We start from the raw sequence: 13838 nt of genomic DNA, 5'->3' as shown, positions 1-13838 counted from the left end.
GTTAGCTCATCTTCTCCAGCCTGAGCTTTGCAGTGGCCTGCACAGGCCAGGTTGTCTGGGGATCAGAGTCAGGGCACAGCGTGTTACCTTCTTCAGGTGGCAGAAATTCCCCAGTGCAGGCCTGGGCCAGCGGCGGGGCCCACGGGCCAGCCCAGCCGAGCCGGTGAGAATGGAAGTGCTTTCGGTCTCTTCAGTGGAGAGCCTGCGTAAATCCTGTGTAAATAGAGGGAGGAGAACAAAGAATGAGCCCCTACAGCTCTGAGCATTTGGAGCCATTTGGGGCTGAATTTGCTAAATGCTGCTTATACCGCCTGAAAAGTTGAAGAGAAAGGAGCATAAAATCCCCTCTTTTTTTCCCTTTCTGCTCATACCCCGGGGGGAGGGTGTTCAGGACCAGGGAAGCCTGAGGTAAGCCGATGAAGAGTTGTTTTTTCAGTGCTCTTTTGAGTGTGAAAAAGGTGGCCTGGGTCACTGTCCTCTCTTTAATGTTGGAAAACCCACACAGTTAGTAAATGTTGCATGTAAACGAAAGCATTTCACCTCTCCTGCTTCCCTCCATGCTAGTGGGCCATGAACTAGTCACTTGAAAAATCACAGAAAAATTTCACTTTAACGTGTCCAGACAGTTAAGCACAGCAGGAGAGTAAAAGAGATCAGTAATTAGCAGGTCTCACTGCTGGCCCCTCACCCCACCTCTCGCCCCTCACCCTCCCCACCTTTCTGGGTCTGTAACTTCCCCCTCCCCCCAACCTCTTCTGATGTGAATAAAGGTGAATTGCACGGAAAAAAAGATTTACTTTGAGGACGGTTCTTGGGAAGCAAGTTTTGTAAGGCTAGAGTCTAACACAGAACTGGGCAAAGGCAACTGTGGCTGCTCCTGCTGCTGCTTCTCCTCCTGCTGCTGCTTCTTTTTTTTGCATCGTATTGGAAACCCTGATTCAGATTTCTCAGTGGGATGTCCTAAATTAAACTCCTGGAAGGTAGTCCCTGAAAGAAAAATATCTTTTGATTCTTAGTACATTTTAATCCTGTTTTCAGAGTACTATATTAAGAAGGAAAAATCATTAAAAAATGATGACAGAAACCAGGTTCCCAGAGAGCTATGTGTTGCAGTTCCCTGGCTACAGGATACTTCCTTTTTTCCCCCCATTTTATTTTTTTAATTGAAGGATAATTGCTTTACAGATTTATGATTTTCTGTTGTACATCAACAAGAATCAGCCATAGGTACACCCATGTCCCCTCTTTCCCAAACCTCCCTCTCCCCATCCCACCCTTCTAGATTGTCACAGAGCCCCTGTTTGAGTTCCCTGAGTCATACAGCAAGTTCCCATTGGCAATCTATTATACATATGGTATTGTAAGTTTCCATGTTACTCTATCCATACATCTCACCCTCCACCTCTCCTCCCCCCATGTCCATAGGTCTCTTCTCTGTCTGTTTCTTCATTGTTGCCCTGAAAAAAGATACTTCCTTTTTAACTGTTATGTTCCCAGTCATCTGAGCAGCCTGGGCAAGGGGCAGCCACCCTACCCTTGGGCATTCTCTTCCCCATTGGATTAGGGCAGGTTTGAGAGATGAAGCAACCCCGTTTTTGAAAACAGTATTTGCCAGTGTATCAGACATGTAAGGATCATCTCTGAGGAGGTCATGCACTCCTGAGCAGGAAAACCCTGGGCATGACACACCGAGTGCACCAAGAGCAAGGAGAGTGGGGGAGGGAGCCTGAGGCTAGGTGGCTGCTAGAACAGGTTACCAGGGCCAGGGACTCCTTCACGACACTTTCCTCAAAGCAAGTTACGTTCGCACAGGGGCCAAATATTAAGGCTCCTGCTGCCAATTTGTCCATCCCACTAAACATCTGACTGTTTACACTATGTCAGGGCTTGCGAATCAGAAGTGAGTAAGACATGGCCCCTGCCTTGAAGAATCTCATGGTCAAGCAGGACAGACAAGTTAGTAGATAGATAAATTGCAAAACAGAAGCGTAAATATAGCAGAAGCAAGAACAAACTGATGAAGAACTCCAAAGCCTAGTATACCAGTTTTGTTAATAGGAACTAGGGAAATCCTTACAAAAGAGGTTCCTTTTTCACTGGATTTTGAAGTTTAAAGAGGAGTTTGCCTGGGCAAAGTAGAATAGAAAAGTTTAAAAAAAAAAATGAAGACAAAGAGCATTTTTGGCCAAGGACACAGGCCTACAGACATGGAATCTTGGAAGATCCCTTGGCTCAGAAATGTCTTAAAAATTAAACAGATACTCCTATTTCAAAATCATATTTAATTTGAACTTTAGGTCCACAGGGACCACTAATAGTCCTGTAGATAATGGAGGTAACTGTAAAAATATGCATTTGTTTGTTTCTTGGTTCATAGTTACTTTTTTTTTTCTTTTAGATTACTTTTAAATGCGCTGTCAACTGCAATCTCTTTTGCTCATAAATGTGAATATATGAGGCCTCACTCTGGGGATTTATTTCCTCAGAAATGAGGATTAATCCAGAATCTAGCCTCACCATAAACCTCTTCTTGTTTTCTGGCAGTTAAGGGAGAGGATAGAGGATGTGAGCACAGGCTTTACAGGGCAAGCACCACTCTGCCACTTCCTGACTATGTGACCTCTGACAAGTTACTTAATTCTTCGGAATCTCAGTTTTCTTATCTGTAAAGTGGCATTGATAAAAGTAGCTATTTCATCCATTTGTTGTGAAGATTGAGGATTGTAATATTGCAAGTGTCCAGTGAAAGTTACTTGTGATAATGAGGGTAATGAACGTGATGACGGTATTGGTAAGGAAGAGGAGGAGCCTGTATTCTAGAGGAAGAGAAATGGTGTAGAAAAGGGACTACCCTATTGAACATTAAATACTAGCATTTAAAATTCTATAAACTTGTATATGTGTATGTACAGTACATGTACTGTAGGCAAAAATATGCAATTAATCTACAAATATATTTGCATACTTATGTATAAATTAGTGAATTCTTTGAAAAAGGTTAATGATATAATTTATATACTTAATGTTTATAATCAGATATATAAATATCTATAAATTCATGACTGTACCCAGTTTCTGGAAGTAGTTTGGAAGATACATGTTTGTATGTGTGTGTGTGTGTGTGTGTGTCTGAAATTAGTGAATGTACATTGCCCAAAATAAAAATGATAATAACTCTAGTGAATTTCTATTTATCAAAAAAGAGGAGGAAAAAAAAAGCTATGTTCTATCAGGTGAGATATCATTCTTTTTTACAGCATGTATTTTATATGAATATATTTGACTATTAAAATTGGTCCAAAACAGGGAGAAGTAAGGATTAAATAGTATGCCACGAACTTAAAAGTACAAATGTTATTGACCAAAATCTGTTTTTATTTGTACTATTTCTCTGAATATATGATATTGAGAGGTCAGTTTCTGATTGTTAGTTGACAGGCTGCTAGGTGTTATAGAAGCCTTATTTTTTCTTTAAGAGAGTGACTTTGAGGCAAGTGAATATATCACTTTAGTTACAGCTCTGTGAGGCAGTTCTTGGTGCTGCACAGTTTTGACATCACAGCCCATGAGATCCTGGCTGTATGGACAGTAGATGCTCAAATATTTGTAGCATCTCTGGGCTCTGAAGATCAGTCTGGTACTGTCCATATAAGGGGCTCCACATGGACCACAATAAACCTGTTATAAAAATCCTGGGTCTCAAAGGACCCTTGCTGTACTGAATATATATAAAGCCCTTATAGGCACTGGTTTACTTGCAGGGAGAAAAGTTTGCACATTGCTGTTTGAACCTGGACCAGCCTGGACCAATTCTAGCTCAATTCCTACCCCTGGGCCTTAGATCTAATCTCTCCTCTGCACTTTAGACCTTTACCTGTAGGATAAAGCCTGGTTTGATAACAGAGTTCAAATGAGGTAATGCTTCGAAAAGTGAAAGGTAGCTTACAATATGTGAGAATACCGGTGGTAGCACCACCGGACTTGGAGTTACCTGGACTCTGGTTAGTCATCCATCATATGTAGCCATGGAATCACAGGGCAGAATTTAACCTCTTGGCTTCAGTTTCTTCACTGGTAAATGTCTGGCAATTTTTCAAGGGAGATGGAGAGATGGACTAGGAAGAAAAAGATGGACTAGGACCCTCTTGGTTGTTGTTGGTGGTAATGGTTTAGTCGCTAAGTCGTGTCCGACTCTTTGTGACCCTCTGCGCCATAGCCAACCAGGCTCCCCTGTCCATGGGATTTCCCAAGCAAGAATACTGAAGTGGGTTGCCATTTCCTTCTCCAGTTCTCTTGGTTGTTGCACTATATTTCTGACAGGGCAAGAAGGCCACATCCTGGACTCAGGATGCCACAGCATCATGGTTTGTATCGTTTCTTTATTTCAAGCCAAGCAGTTGTTGTCTAGAATATAGACACATTTTTAGCGAAATGGAGTATGACAGTATGCCAATAAAAGGAAGTGGTGTCCTTTTGCCTGGGTAGTTGATATGGCCAAGAATTGTGTGAATTGGGAATTTCTGCTTTAGAATCATCTGAGGATCTTCTCACCATGTCCCCATGCCTTTCCTGTTTCATTGGCTACACAGCTACAGATATGGATTTTGCCCACACCTGGATACCCATGGTACCCCAGGCTTGACTTCCTTGTAACTAGACTCCCTTAGTGTTACTCTTTTAAATAAGTGTAGACCGGGGCTGCTTTCCCAGGTATGCCCTGCCCTGAGCATAGTGTGCTCAGCTTTGGAAAGGATGTGTGACCCCCTCCATTTACGGATGTAAATCCAGCCCCACAGATGCTCTCAAAATACCTCAGAGTCTGAAAACAGGAGGAGGACCTGGAGTTTAGATTCAGACCTTCAGACAACTACCACCAGGGGTAGCAGGCTACAGAGTTCTTCTCTGTGCCCCCCAGTGGTGCTTCTCAAGCTTGAGCACCATCAGAATCACCCAGGGTACTTAGTAACCCTCAGATTTTCAGGCCCCATCCCTGGAGATTTGGATACAGTGGGTCTGAGATGGGTCCAAGAATTTACATTTCTTGCAGTTTCTTTGCCAGTGCTAAAGGGTGCTGGTCTGTATTTTGAGAGCCGGTGTTCTACAGCGTCTTTCTGTTTAACCTTTACCACCAGAAGATAGGGTGGGACCTCCTTGTGTTGACCAGTACCTGTGATGTAGAGCACCAGGGCTTTCCCACAGTGAATAAGGCCCAGGTCAGGTTGTAGTTGGGGCCTCCCCAGTGGCTCAGTGGTAAAATACTCCACCTGCAGTGCAGGAGACTCAAGAATCTCCTGGAGATTCCCCTGTCAGAGGAAATGGCAATCCATTCCAGTATTCTTGCTGAGAAAATCCCATGGACAGAGAAGCTGGGTGGTCAAGAACCTACAGGTTGTAGTTGTTTGCTGTGACCACTAACCCTGTTTATGGCAGTAGCATAGAATTTTAACCATGTACCTGCTCCTGAGGTTTCATCTTAAATTAGAAGGTAATCTAGTTCTGCTGCTGCTACTGCTGCTAAGTCGCTTCAGTCGTGTCCGACTCTGTGTGACCCCATCCCTGGAATTCTCCCGGCAAGAACACTGGAGTGAGTTGCCATTTCCTTCTCCAATGCCTGAAAGTGAAAAGTGAAAGGGAAGTCGTTCAGCCGTGTCTGACTCTTTGTGACCCCATGGACTGCAGCCCACCAGGCTCCTCCGCCCATGGGATTTTCCAGGCAAGAGTACTGGAGTGGGCTGCCATCTAGTTTGGAGGCTTCTAAAAGCCAGTTGAAGAATCTGTGCTAGGCTGATTGCATAACCAAACCCAAGGAACTTGTTAAGAATACAAATTCCTTGTCTCTGCCTCAGGATATTTTGATTTAGTAAGTCTGGGATAAGGCCTGAGGACCCATGTTTTTAACAATCTCCCTTGATAATTTAGTCCACTTCAAAGGTATCTATCCACAGGCTTGAGTATTTCTTTCCATGGTCACATGCAGTACATTCAGAAGCATGCAGCTATTTTGAGTATCTTTGCCCCAAACTTAGATTATGCCTTTAGTCAAGGGATTAGCAACCTTTTAAAGGAAGCACGCCCAGTAGTCTTTAGTTTTTTCCCATCAGAGGTGGCAGCGCTGGTGGAATGGCCTTGGGTCAGCCCTTCGAAAAGGCTCTAATGGGGATTGAGTTCTTCAAAGAAGCGTTGTTCCTGGCATGTTTGGAAGTGACTGCATCATTTGGGCAGGCTTCCCAGGTGGCTCAGTGGTGAAAAATCTGCCTGCCAGTGCAGAAGACACAGGTTCAATCCCTGGGCTGGGAAGATCCCCTGGAGATAGAACCCACTCCAGTATTCTCCACTCTGGAGAATCCCATGGACAGAGGAACGTGGTGGGCTACAGTCCATAGGATCACAAAGAGTCAGACAGAACTGAGCGACTGAGCACGCATGCAAACATGTGCACTCAGGCAGTCCACTCAGCCCCTTCAGTACCATGAAGAGTGTAGTCATCCAGTTTGCGATTATCAAAGACAAAGGAGGATCCATGAATAAACTCATTAAGAAGTTCAGCCCTTCACTCACACGGCAGACAATCACTGGGGTGTCTGCTCTGGCTCAGACCTGGAGGTGTGCTCTCAGGATAAAATGATAAACAAGACACAGTCCTACCCCTGCCAAGGACTCCCCACTTTTGAACCCTAACTTCAGATGCCGAGACATATGCCGTTACCTTCTCTACCTCCTTTGACACGTGCATCTGTGCCCGTATACCCACCCTTTTCGGCACAGAAATTCATTTGGCATCGATGTCAAGGATTGCCAACCATCCCAATACACATACAGCCCTAAAACAAGGAAACGGTATGCATGTTAAGGGTTTCTTTAGTATCATTTGCACGATTTTGTTTTAGGGTGCAGATCACATGGTTGCCTTTTAAAAGAAAAATAGCTGTTGTTAGTCCTCTGTGCTGGAGTTGGTTCACAGTCCATTGGAAAAACAAATTTATTGTGTGTTTGGAAAAGGAAATTCCCATCTTTATAGAGGTATAAACAATAATAGTAATTTTAAAAAATCTAATGTCTAGTATCTGGTTATTATAAAAATAGACTCATTTTTCTCTATAATTATTTGTTACAGTGGATTCAAATTCAAATATTTAACAACATTTGTATAAAATGGACTGCTTTATATTAAAATGCATGTAATGCTCCTGTCTTCTCCAGTTTCAGTCAGTCATCAAAGGATGCTCAATCCAGCTATATTTTTTTCTTGAGCTAAATGTAGTGAATCATATCATTTGAAGGTGTTAGAAACCCTCTCTGCTTTTTAGCAAGAGAAAATACTCCATGGAAATACTGTCTCTCATTTTTTAAGGTCATTGATTGGGTTAAAAAAGGCAAGTGTCTTTTTTTTTGTTGAACTTACTTTAATTAAAGCCATTAACCTTTTAAAATAAGTATATCCAAAAAATCTATCAAAAAAAGCTAAAATGAGATTTTAACAAAATCCTGACAATTTCAGCTTAAACATATACACAGAAACCATATGTGCTTAGGAAGAAATATATACACACAGGCATTGTTTACAGTGTGTGTTTTTATATTTGGAAGACATTGAAGGAAGAGCCATTCCATACATACATTATCCGAAATGTACATCCAGATAGCCCGCATAGATTTTTCCATCCAGAGACAAAGATATCTTTATCCGTGGTAGGTCGACAGACAGACTGACTGACTTCAAACTTGCACTTGCAGTGTGGATTTTTTTTTTTTCCTCATCTCCGGGTACTGCTTTTCAAATTCGCCTCAGGCTACAGAACAGTACCTCAGATCCCCAAGGCCCACTGCCTGGCTCCTAATAGCCACTCTCCATCTGTGTCACATGAACAGCTGATGAGATCGCTCCAGTGTCTGTATTTTGGAGAGCACATCCACCCAGGTTAAAATGCTAGGGTTGCCAAGGAGCAGTCAGAAGCCATTAGTGTGGGTGAGAATTTGCCTTGCAGCAGTTCCTTGGCATGGTGGAAAGTGTGTACGCGTGTCTCTGCTCGAGCTTGTGTGTGTGTGTGTGTGTGTGTGGAGTGTGTGTGTGTCCTTGTGCAAGTGACCCCTTGGTGTACATGAGTGTGCAGGGAGGGTAGACAGATGAAGACTAGATTCCATCCAGCCAGGATTCGTAAGTCAAATGCCTTTTGTTTCCCTGTACTCCTGATTAGTTCTTTGACTATTTGGGGTCCTTTCTATTCACTCTTTTTTTTTTTTTTTTTTATCATAACAGACGGCAAAGAAAAAGAGAACAGCAACTTCGGGGTCATGCTCTAGTGTTTGGGCAGATGGAAGGGATCTGCTTTGCCTTGGGGCAGGGTGGTTGTAATGAAGTGGCCTGTCAGTCTGTAAATAGTGAGGGTCATCTCTTCCATGTGATGGAGGGTATCACATTGCAGTGAAAATGGAAATGTCAATAAAATTAATCTGCCAGCTCTTTGCTGTGGCTTTTCTGCTTCTCTGGTCAAAGAAGGTTGAGGGTTTTTGCGGCGAGAAGGGAAAAGAACAGGTATAGGGAAGCCCACAGAGCAGACAGTTGGGACAGGTTAGGAGGCAAGGGGCCCATGGCAGGATGTCCCCAGTGTGGCCCAGTCCAGGAGGAGGGAGCTGGCCTGGGAAGGAGCTGATGAATCTATAGCATTCCCAGGGAAGCTGCGGAGCGTCTAGCTCAGGCTACATTGAGCACAGAGTTTATTGTTTTAGGCTTTCTTGGACAAGGTTTTTACTTAGCATGGGATTTATGGCATTTACTGCTAATGAATGTCTATTCTTAAATTACAAAAACCCCCATCTCAGCGCAATTCCCAGATGTTCTTCCAGGACCCCGGCTTCTTAAACACCAGCAGGGAGCATAAACTCTCCACTTCTCTGTTTTCCTCTTTCGTGTGGCTCCAGGCTAATGATGTGCAAGGAAAACACAGCCATCTATAAAGCCCCAGTGCTGTCCCCGTATTCTTCATTTATTTTGCATTTGATTATGCCACAAGTCGGATCTTGTTTCTTTCCTTTTTTTAAAGTTATTAGTTCAAATATTAATGTAGGGATATGGCATATATTGCTCCTCTTGATTGATGCCTTCCCAAAAACAGGAAGACGTGCTCGTATGAATTTTAAGAAAGTAGGGGTCCTGCAATGCCTTGCCAGAAGAGTTTTTCAGATACATAATTTAGATGCCCTCCAGGCAGGCTTTCAAGGCATTTTTGCCGGAGGGCAAGAAAAAATAACTATGACTGTTAAAAGTAAATGATTTTTGCTAATGCACAATTAATGCCAGAGAAAAGCACAGAAGAGAAAGATGTTGATAGAAACTTCTGATTAAGTGAGCACCCTACCTTGATGTGCATCTTTTTTGTTTTTTAATGATAATGATCAGTGGTGCAGAGAGCTAAAAGTTTTCATGTCACGCGGATGCTGAGTCCAGGGTCATCTGAGGAGTATGTGAATGTGCGTGCTTGGGAGGTGACAGTTCTAGGAGGGGCTGAGCAGGCAGTGTGTTATGTGCAATGAACAGTGACACAGTTACTGTCACCTATGCAGGCAGCCTAGAATATATAGACTACAGAACATTTAACTTGATTACCCTACAGTATGTGTTCACTCTGGGCATGGGGATGCATTTTCACCGAATGGGTTTTCTGATGGCGGTTTTCCCACATTGGATTCCATAATTGACGAAGAGCTACTGCACTGTGTCAAGAGCACAATTATAATTGAATTAATGATATGGGAGAGTGTGAGACACACAAAATTAACATTTGAAGAGGCCTGGTTTAATTTTGTCTTTTACATATTTGTGTCTCCAATTATACTTTAATGAAAGAGAATATACCCGCTTAATGGATTTCTTTCAACAAGCTTAGCTGAGCTGATCATTAGCTGCTCGTTGTTGTTGGCACCCTTTCTGTGTTTTCTCTAATGTATTTTCATTTCTTTCTACTAGGGGATGGTTTAGACAACAGTGTAGCTTCACCTGGCACAGGTGACGATGATGATCCAGACAAGGACAAAAAACGTCAGAAGAAAAGAGGCATTTTCCCCAAAGTAGCAACAAATATCATGAGAGCATGGCTCTTCCAGCATCTCACAGTAAGTCAAGATGAAAGAGAAAAATAAGTTTTGTTGTTTTGCCTTCTCCTAGCACATTAGATGGGCTCATACAGATTTTTTTAAAATAAGGTGCCTATTTTCCCTTTCTTGAAATCTGATGGCTAACAGGGCAGTTGAGGTTTTTACTGATTCTCACCACCCAAAGAGCACCCTGTAGAAAGGAGGAGTTTTTATTTCCACAGGTCAGGAATGGACCCTATTCAAAATGATTTAGGGCTCTAAAACGTCTGTATAAGTAAATGTGTTGTTTATGCAAAAAGGTTTGAGAGCAACTTCAGATAATACAACTGCTACCAAGGGAAACGGCTGTGAGAAGCTCATGAATCCATAAATGTTGCCGATTACACTCTTAACGAAAGCCATCTTCTTAGGAGGCAGAAAAAAAAAAAAGCACCTTGCCACATGTATGTCCAAGTGCCTGGTATCAGGGGCAGCTCTGATCGCTGAAGCAGCTTGCAGCATGTCACGTGTTTATATGACAACCACAGAAGGGTTATAGGTGCCCAATGCCTTTGTTTCTAAGGTAGAGATCAAAGATTCTTTTTTAGCGGTTCAAGTCCATTATCTTATAAGCCGACCCTGTTCACTTATGGGGAAAGATCAACAATGTGCAGCATTTTCCAAGTAACAGTTTATCTTTCTGTTTGCAATCAGTTTTATGTGTCATTATATATATATATACCATTAACTGAGACCCTTAAGACCAAAAAATTACAGTATATTTTTGCAGAGGAACTACGTGCTTGCATTTTACTCTTCGTTTGAAACTTCTGGGAAAATAGTAAAGATGTCAGAGGCTGTTTCTTGCTATAAGATTGTTTTCAGGCCATTCTGTTTAGGCTGCAGCTTAAAAATAGAGGAGCACATTGAAAGCTGAAGGTCTTTGATTATCCAACTTGTGGGTTGCCATGCTGAATGACATTAGTTACAGTGTCATGAGTCCAGGACAAGGTTCCACGTTTATTTATGGCGGTGGCTGCTGAGCGACTCTTCCAGCAGGGCTCCAAAGGGCGAGGGGTGGGGCGCAGCGGGGAAGGCAACACGATAGATTCACATTCCTAAATCGGCCATTTTGATGTAAGGACATTAGTAGCAAACTAAGGTGTATTGATCTGGCCGGTGGTGTCAGGATTAGCTGGGAGTACCAACGAGGCTGCCGTGGCAGTGGTTATTCTTGCCTCGCAGCTATGGCCATTTCAAAGGTCAGGCCCCTGCACTGGCTGGGCTCAGAGGAATTAGACCGAACATGCCGTCTCTGGGCTGATTACTTAACCAAAGACAAAATAATGAGTCCTAAGCAAATACTGACTAATTGAAAGGGCTGTAAATCCATTACATATTGGTCAGGGATAATCAGGAGTATTTAATCACTTTTATCTATTCAAGAGCACTGAAGCTGCAACAGCAAAGCCCTGAACCTTGCCATGTGGTTATTATTCTCATCATTATCAAAATTACTTCACAGCTGTTCTTTGCTACATCACCTCAGCTGGAGATTTACTAACCTGTAAAATGTTTTTAATTTGGAAGTCGAATGAGTGCGAGAGGAGGGGTTTCTCATTTTTAACTGAAGGTTTGTTTGGTTAGAGTAGCAAGTAAGAAAGGCAGGGTGGGGCGAGTAGATGGCAGGCAACTGCCTTCTCCCACCAGCTCACCTGTTTGATTTCCTCCCTCTGTCTCCCTGTGTGCTCAGCATTCCTTGGTTGAAAGAGTTCAGCAATTACTTTTCAAGCAAACATCCCCATGTATTTTCAGCCCCTCAGTCAAAAAAACCCAACATTATAGAACAGCAGAATCTTAGAAAATGCAGCTGCTTTGTTTACAAACCAGGAAGCTCAGACCCACAAAGGAAAGTGATGGGCTCAAGGTCCAGCTGTGATCAGGACCCAAGCCTACCTTGACCCCAGCTCAGTGCCCTTTCTACACATTATGATGACTTTCCTAGAATCATGATCACCATGAACAGTTGCATATCAACCTTACAACCTCTGCCATCAAAATGCTCAGTGTCAAAGGGAGGAAATAGAAGAAGCAAAGTGCTGTTTGCTTTACTTATTTTTAAAAGTTGCCTGCTCCCACACCCTTTCCAAATAGAGAAGACTTACTCTACACTTCTCTCTTAAAGCCAACTCTTTCCTTCAGCACCCGGGTCTGTGCCTTGAATCTTCTTCCAAGTATCCCAAGCTTCCTCTTGCTTGGCCAGTTGGTGTCTTACCTCCCACCTCCCTGTCATCCTGGGTTAAACCCACTGTGCACCCTGACTGCAGGTGAGGAATTGTGCAGACCTATTGATCCCTGGGTGCTCCTTGTGGCTGTACTGTTCACTCAGTACTATGTACTGGGTACCTTCTCCCTACCCCGAGGGTGCTTTCATCTAGATAAATATGCACGAGGCTTTGTGCAGAATTCTCTGTCCAGCTGAAAATTTTAATTAATGCCTGTCCTTATAGTGGGGAGAGAAGACAAAGAACCTGAGCCGAAGAGTTGGGAAACTGACATTTTGAGTTCAGCTTTCTGGAGTTCTGGATGAACCTCAGTTAAGTCCATTAAGTTCTCTGGACCTGCCATTTCTCCATTTTTCAAACGGATCTGCATGTTGCAGTCTGCTTTCCCGTACTCGTGTGTTGGTTACACTCAGAGCTGTCAGAGCATGGCTCTGCCCCAGGTTCCCTGGTCATCCTCTCCTCTCAGTACCCCACTTCCTTTTTATTTTCCATTAAGGGCTTTCTTTTTCTCCTCCCCACAACCTTCTTTTACACCATGCCCCTTTACTACTTTCTCCACCGGCTTTGTCTGTCCATCTCTCTCTCTGCTCTTCTCCCCAGCCTTTCCTGCACCTCCCTTGTATGTAAGGAAATTCTCCTCAGCTTTCCCTTTGACAACATCTTCCCTCTTTATCCCAGCATCACCCCAGCTGCAGAGAAGAGGTTCAGTAACTTTGATGAGGATGGTTCCTTAAAATTTTACTTTCCAATCTTTAATGAGCTGAAAGATTTACTCAGCTATAATTCTGAGTGCAGAAACCAAGAACAGAGCCCCCTAACTAGCGACATGTTAATTTAGACCCCTTTTCTTATGCACTAACAGGCATGAGGAAGTCCTTGGAAATAGAGATGCCCCACTATATTTTTCTGTCATTTAATTAATTTCAACTTTCAAAGTGAAATGTTGGCTCTAGCTCACTGAAAATAGATGTAGTCTAAATTATTATTTCATGTAAATTTCTTTACAAGTGCATGATTCAATGTGCATTCCTTCATTATTAGTCTCTTTAACATTATTTCAAACTGGTTTGTTCCCCTTTGTGCAGTATGACCTACTCTTGTATTACAATAATCCTCGATGTACCCTTTTTTCTTTCTTTTTTAAAAAAGAAGCTAATTGAATTATCTCATTATTTTAATTTGTTAAGCAAATGTATTTTGGATCTCAGGATGTGTTCTTAAAGAAGGGGGTTGCTGAGGCTTTGCCCCCTGAATGGGCCATTGGCCCATTTTGACATTCATGCATTCATTAACTAGCAGAACATAAAAGAACTCTGGTTGTATTTTTTTTTTTCCAAACACCCAACCAGCATGGAGCAACTTTTCCCAATAAGCCACAGGGGTCTCTCTACATATGTTCTCAACTGCAAGCTATTGTCACCTATTCTGAATACCTCAAAAGGCCCAGAGAAAAAAGAACCCCACCTCAACAAAGGCCAACTG

The 13838-nt window shown here is 42.8% G+C and overlaps 1 protein-coding gene across 7 annotated transcripts in view; it reads left to right on the top strand.

The window, feature by feature from the left end:
* The window catches only part of MEIS2 (Meis homeobox 2), a 224154-nt gene that overhangs the window by 54804 nt on the left and 155512 nt on the right, over positions 1-13838 (top strand). For all 7 annotated transcript variants that reach the window (XM_061430705.1, XM_061430703.1, XM_061430704.1 and 4 more), the window contains exon 8: positions 9965-10110. In XM_061430705.1, coding sequence (XP_061286689.1) covers positions 9965-10110 — 146 coding nt within the window. The remainder of the gene's footprint in view (positions 1-9964; positions 10111-13838) is intronic.

The sequence above is a fragment of the Bos javanicus genome, chromosome 10, assembly GCF_032452875.1.
Source record: "Bos javanicus breed banteng chromosome 10, ARS-OSU_banteng_1.0, whole genome shotgun sequence".
NCBI classification, from domain to species: Eukaryota; Metazoa; Chordata; class Mammalia; order Artiodactyla; family Bovidae; genus Bos; species Bos javanicus.
This window is presented reverse-complemented; position numbering and strand designations above follow the sequence as displayed.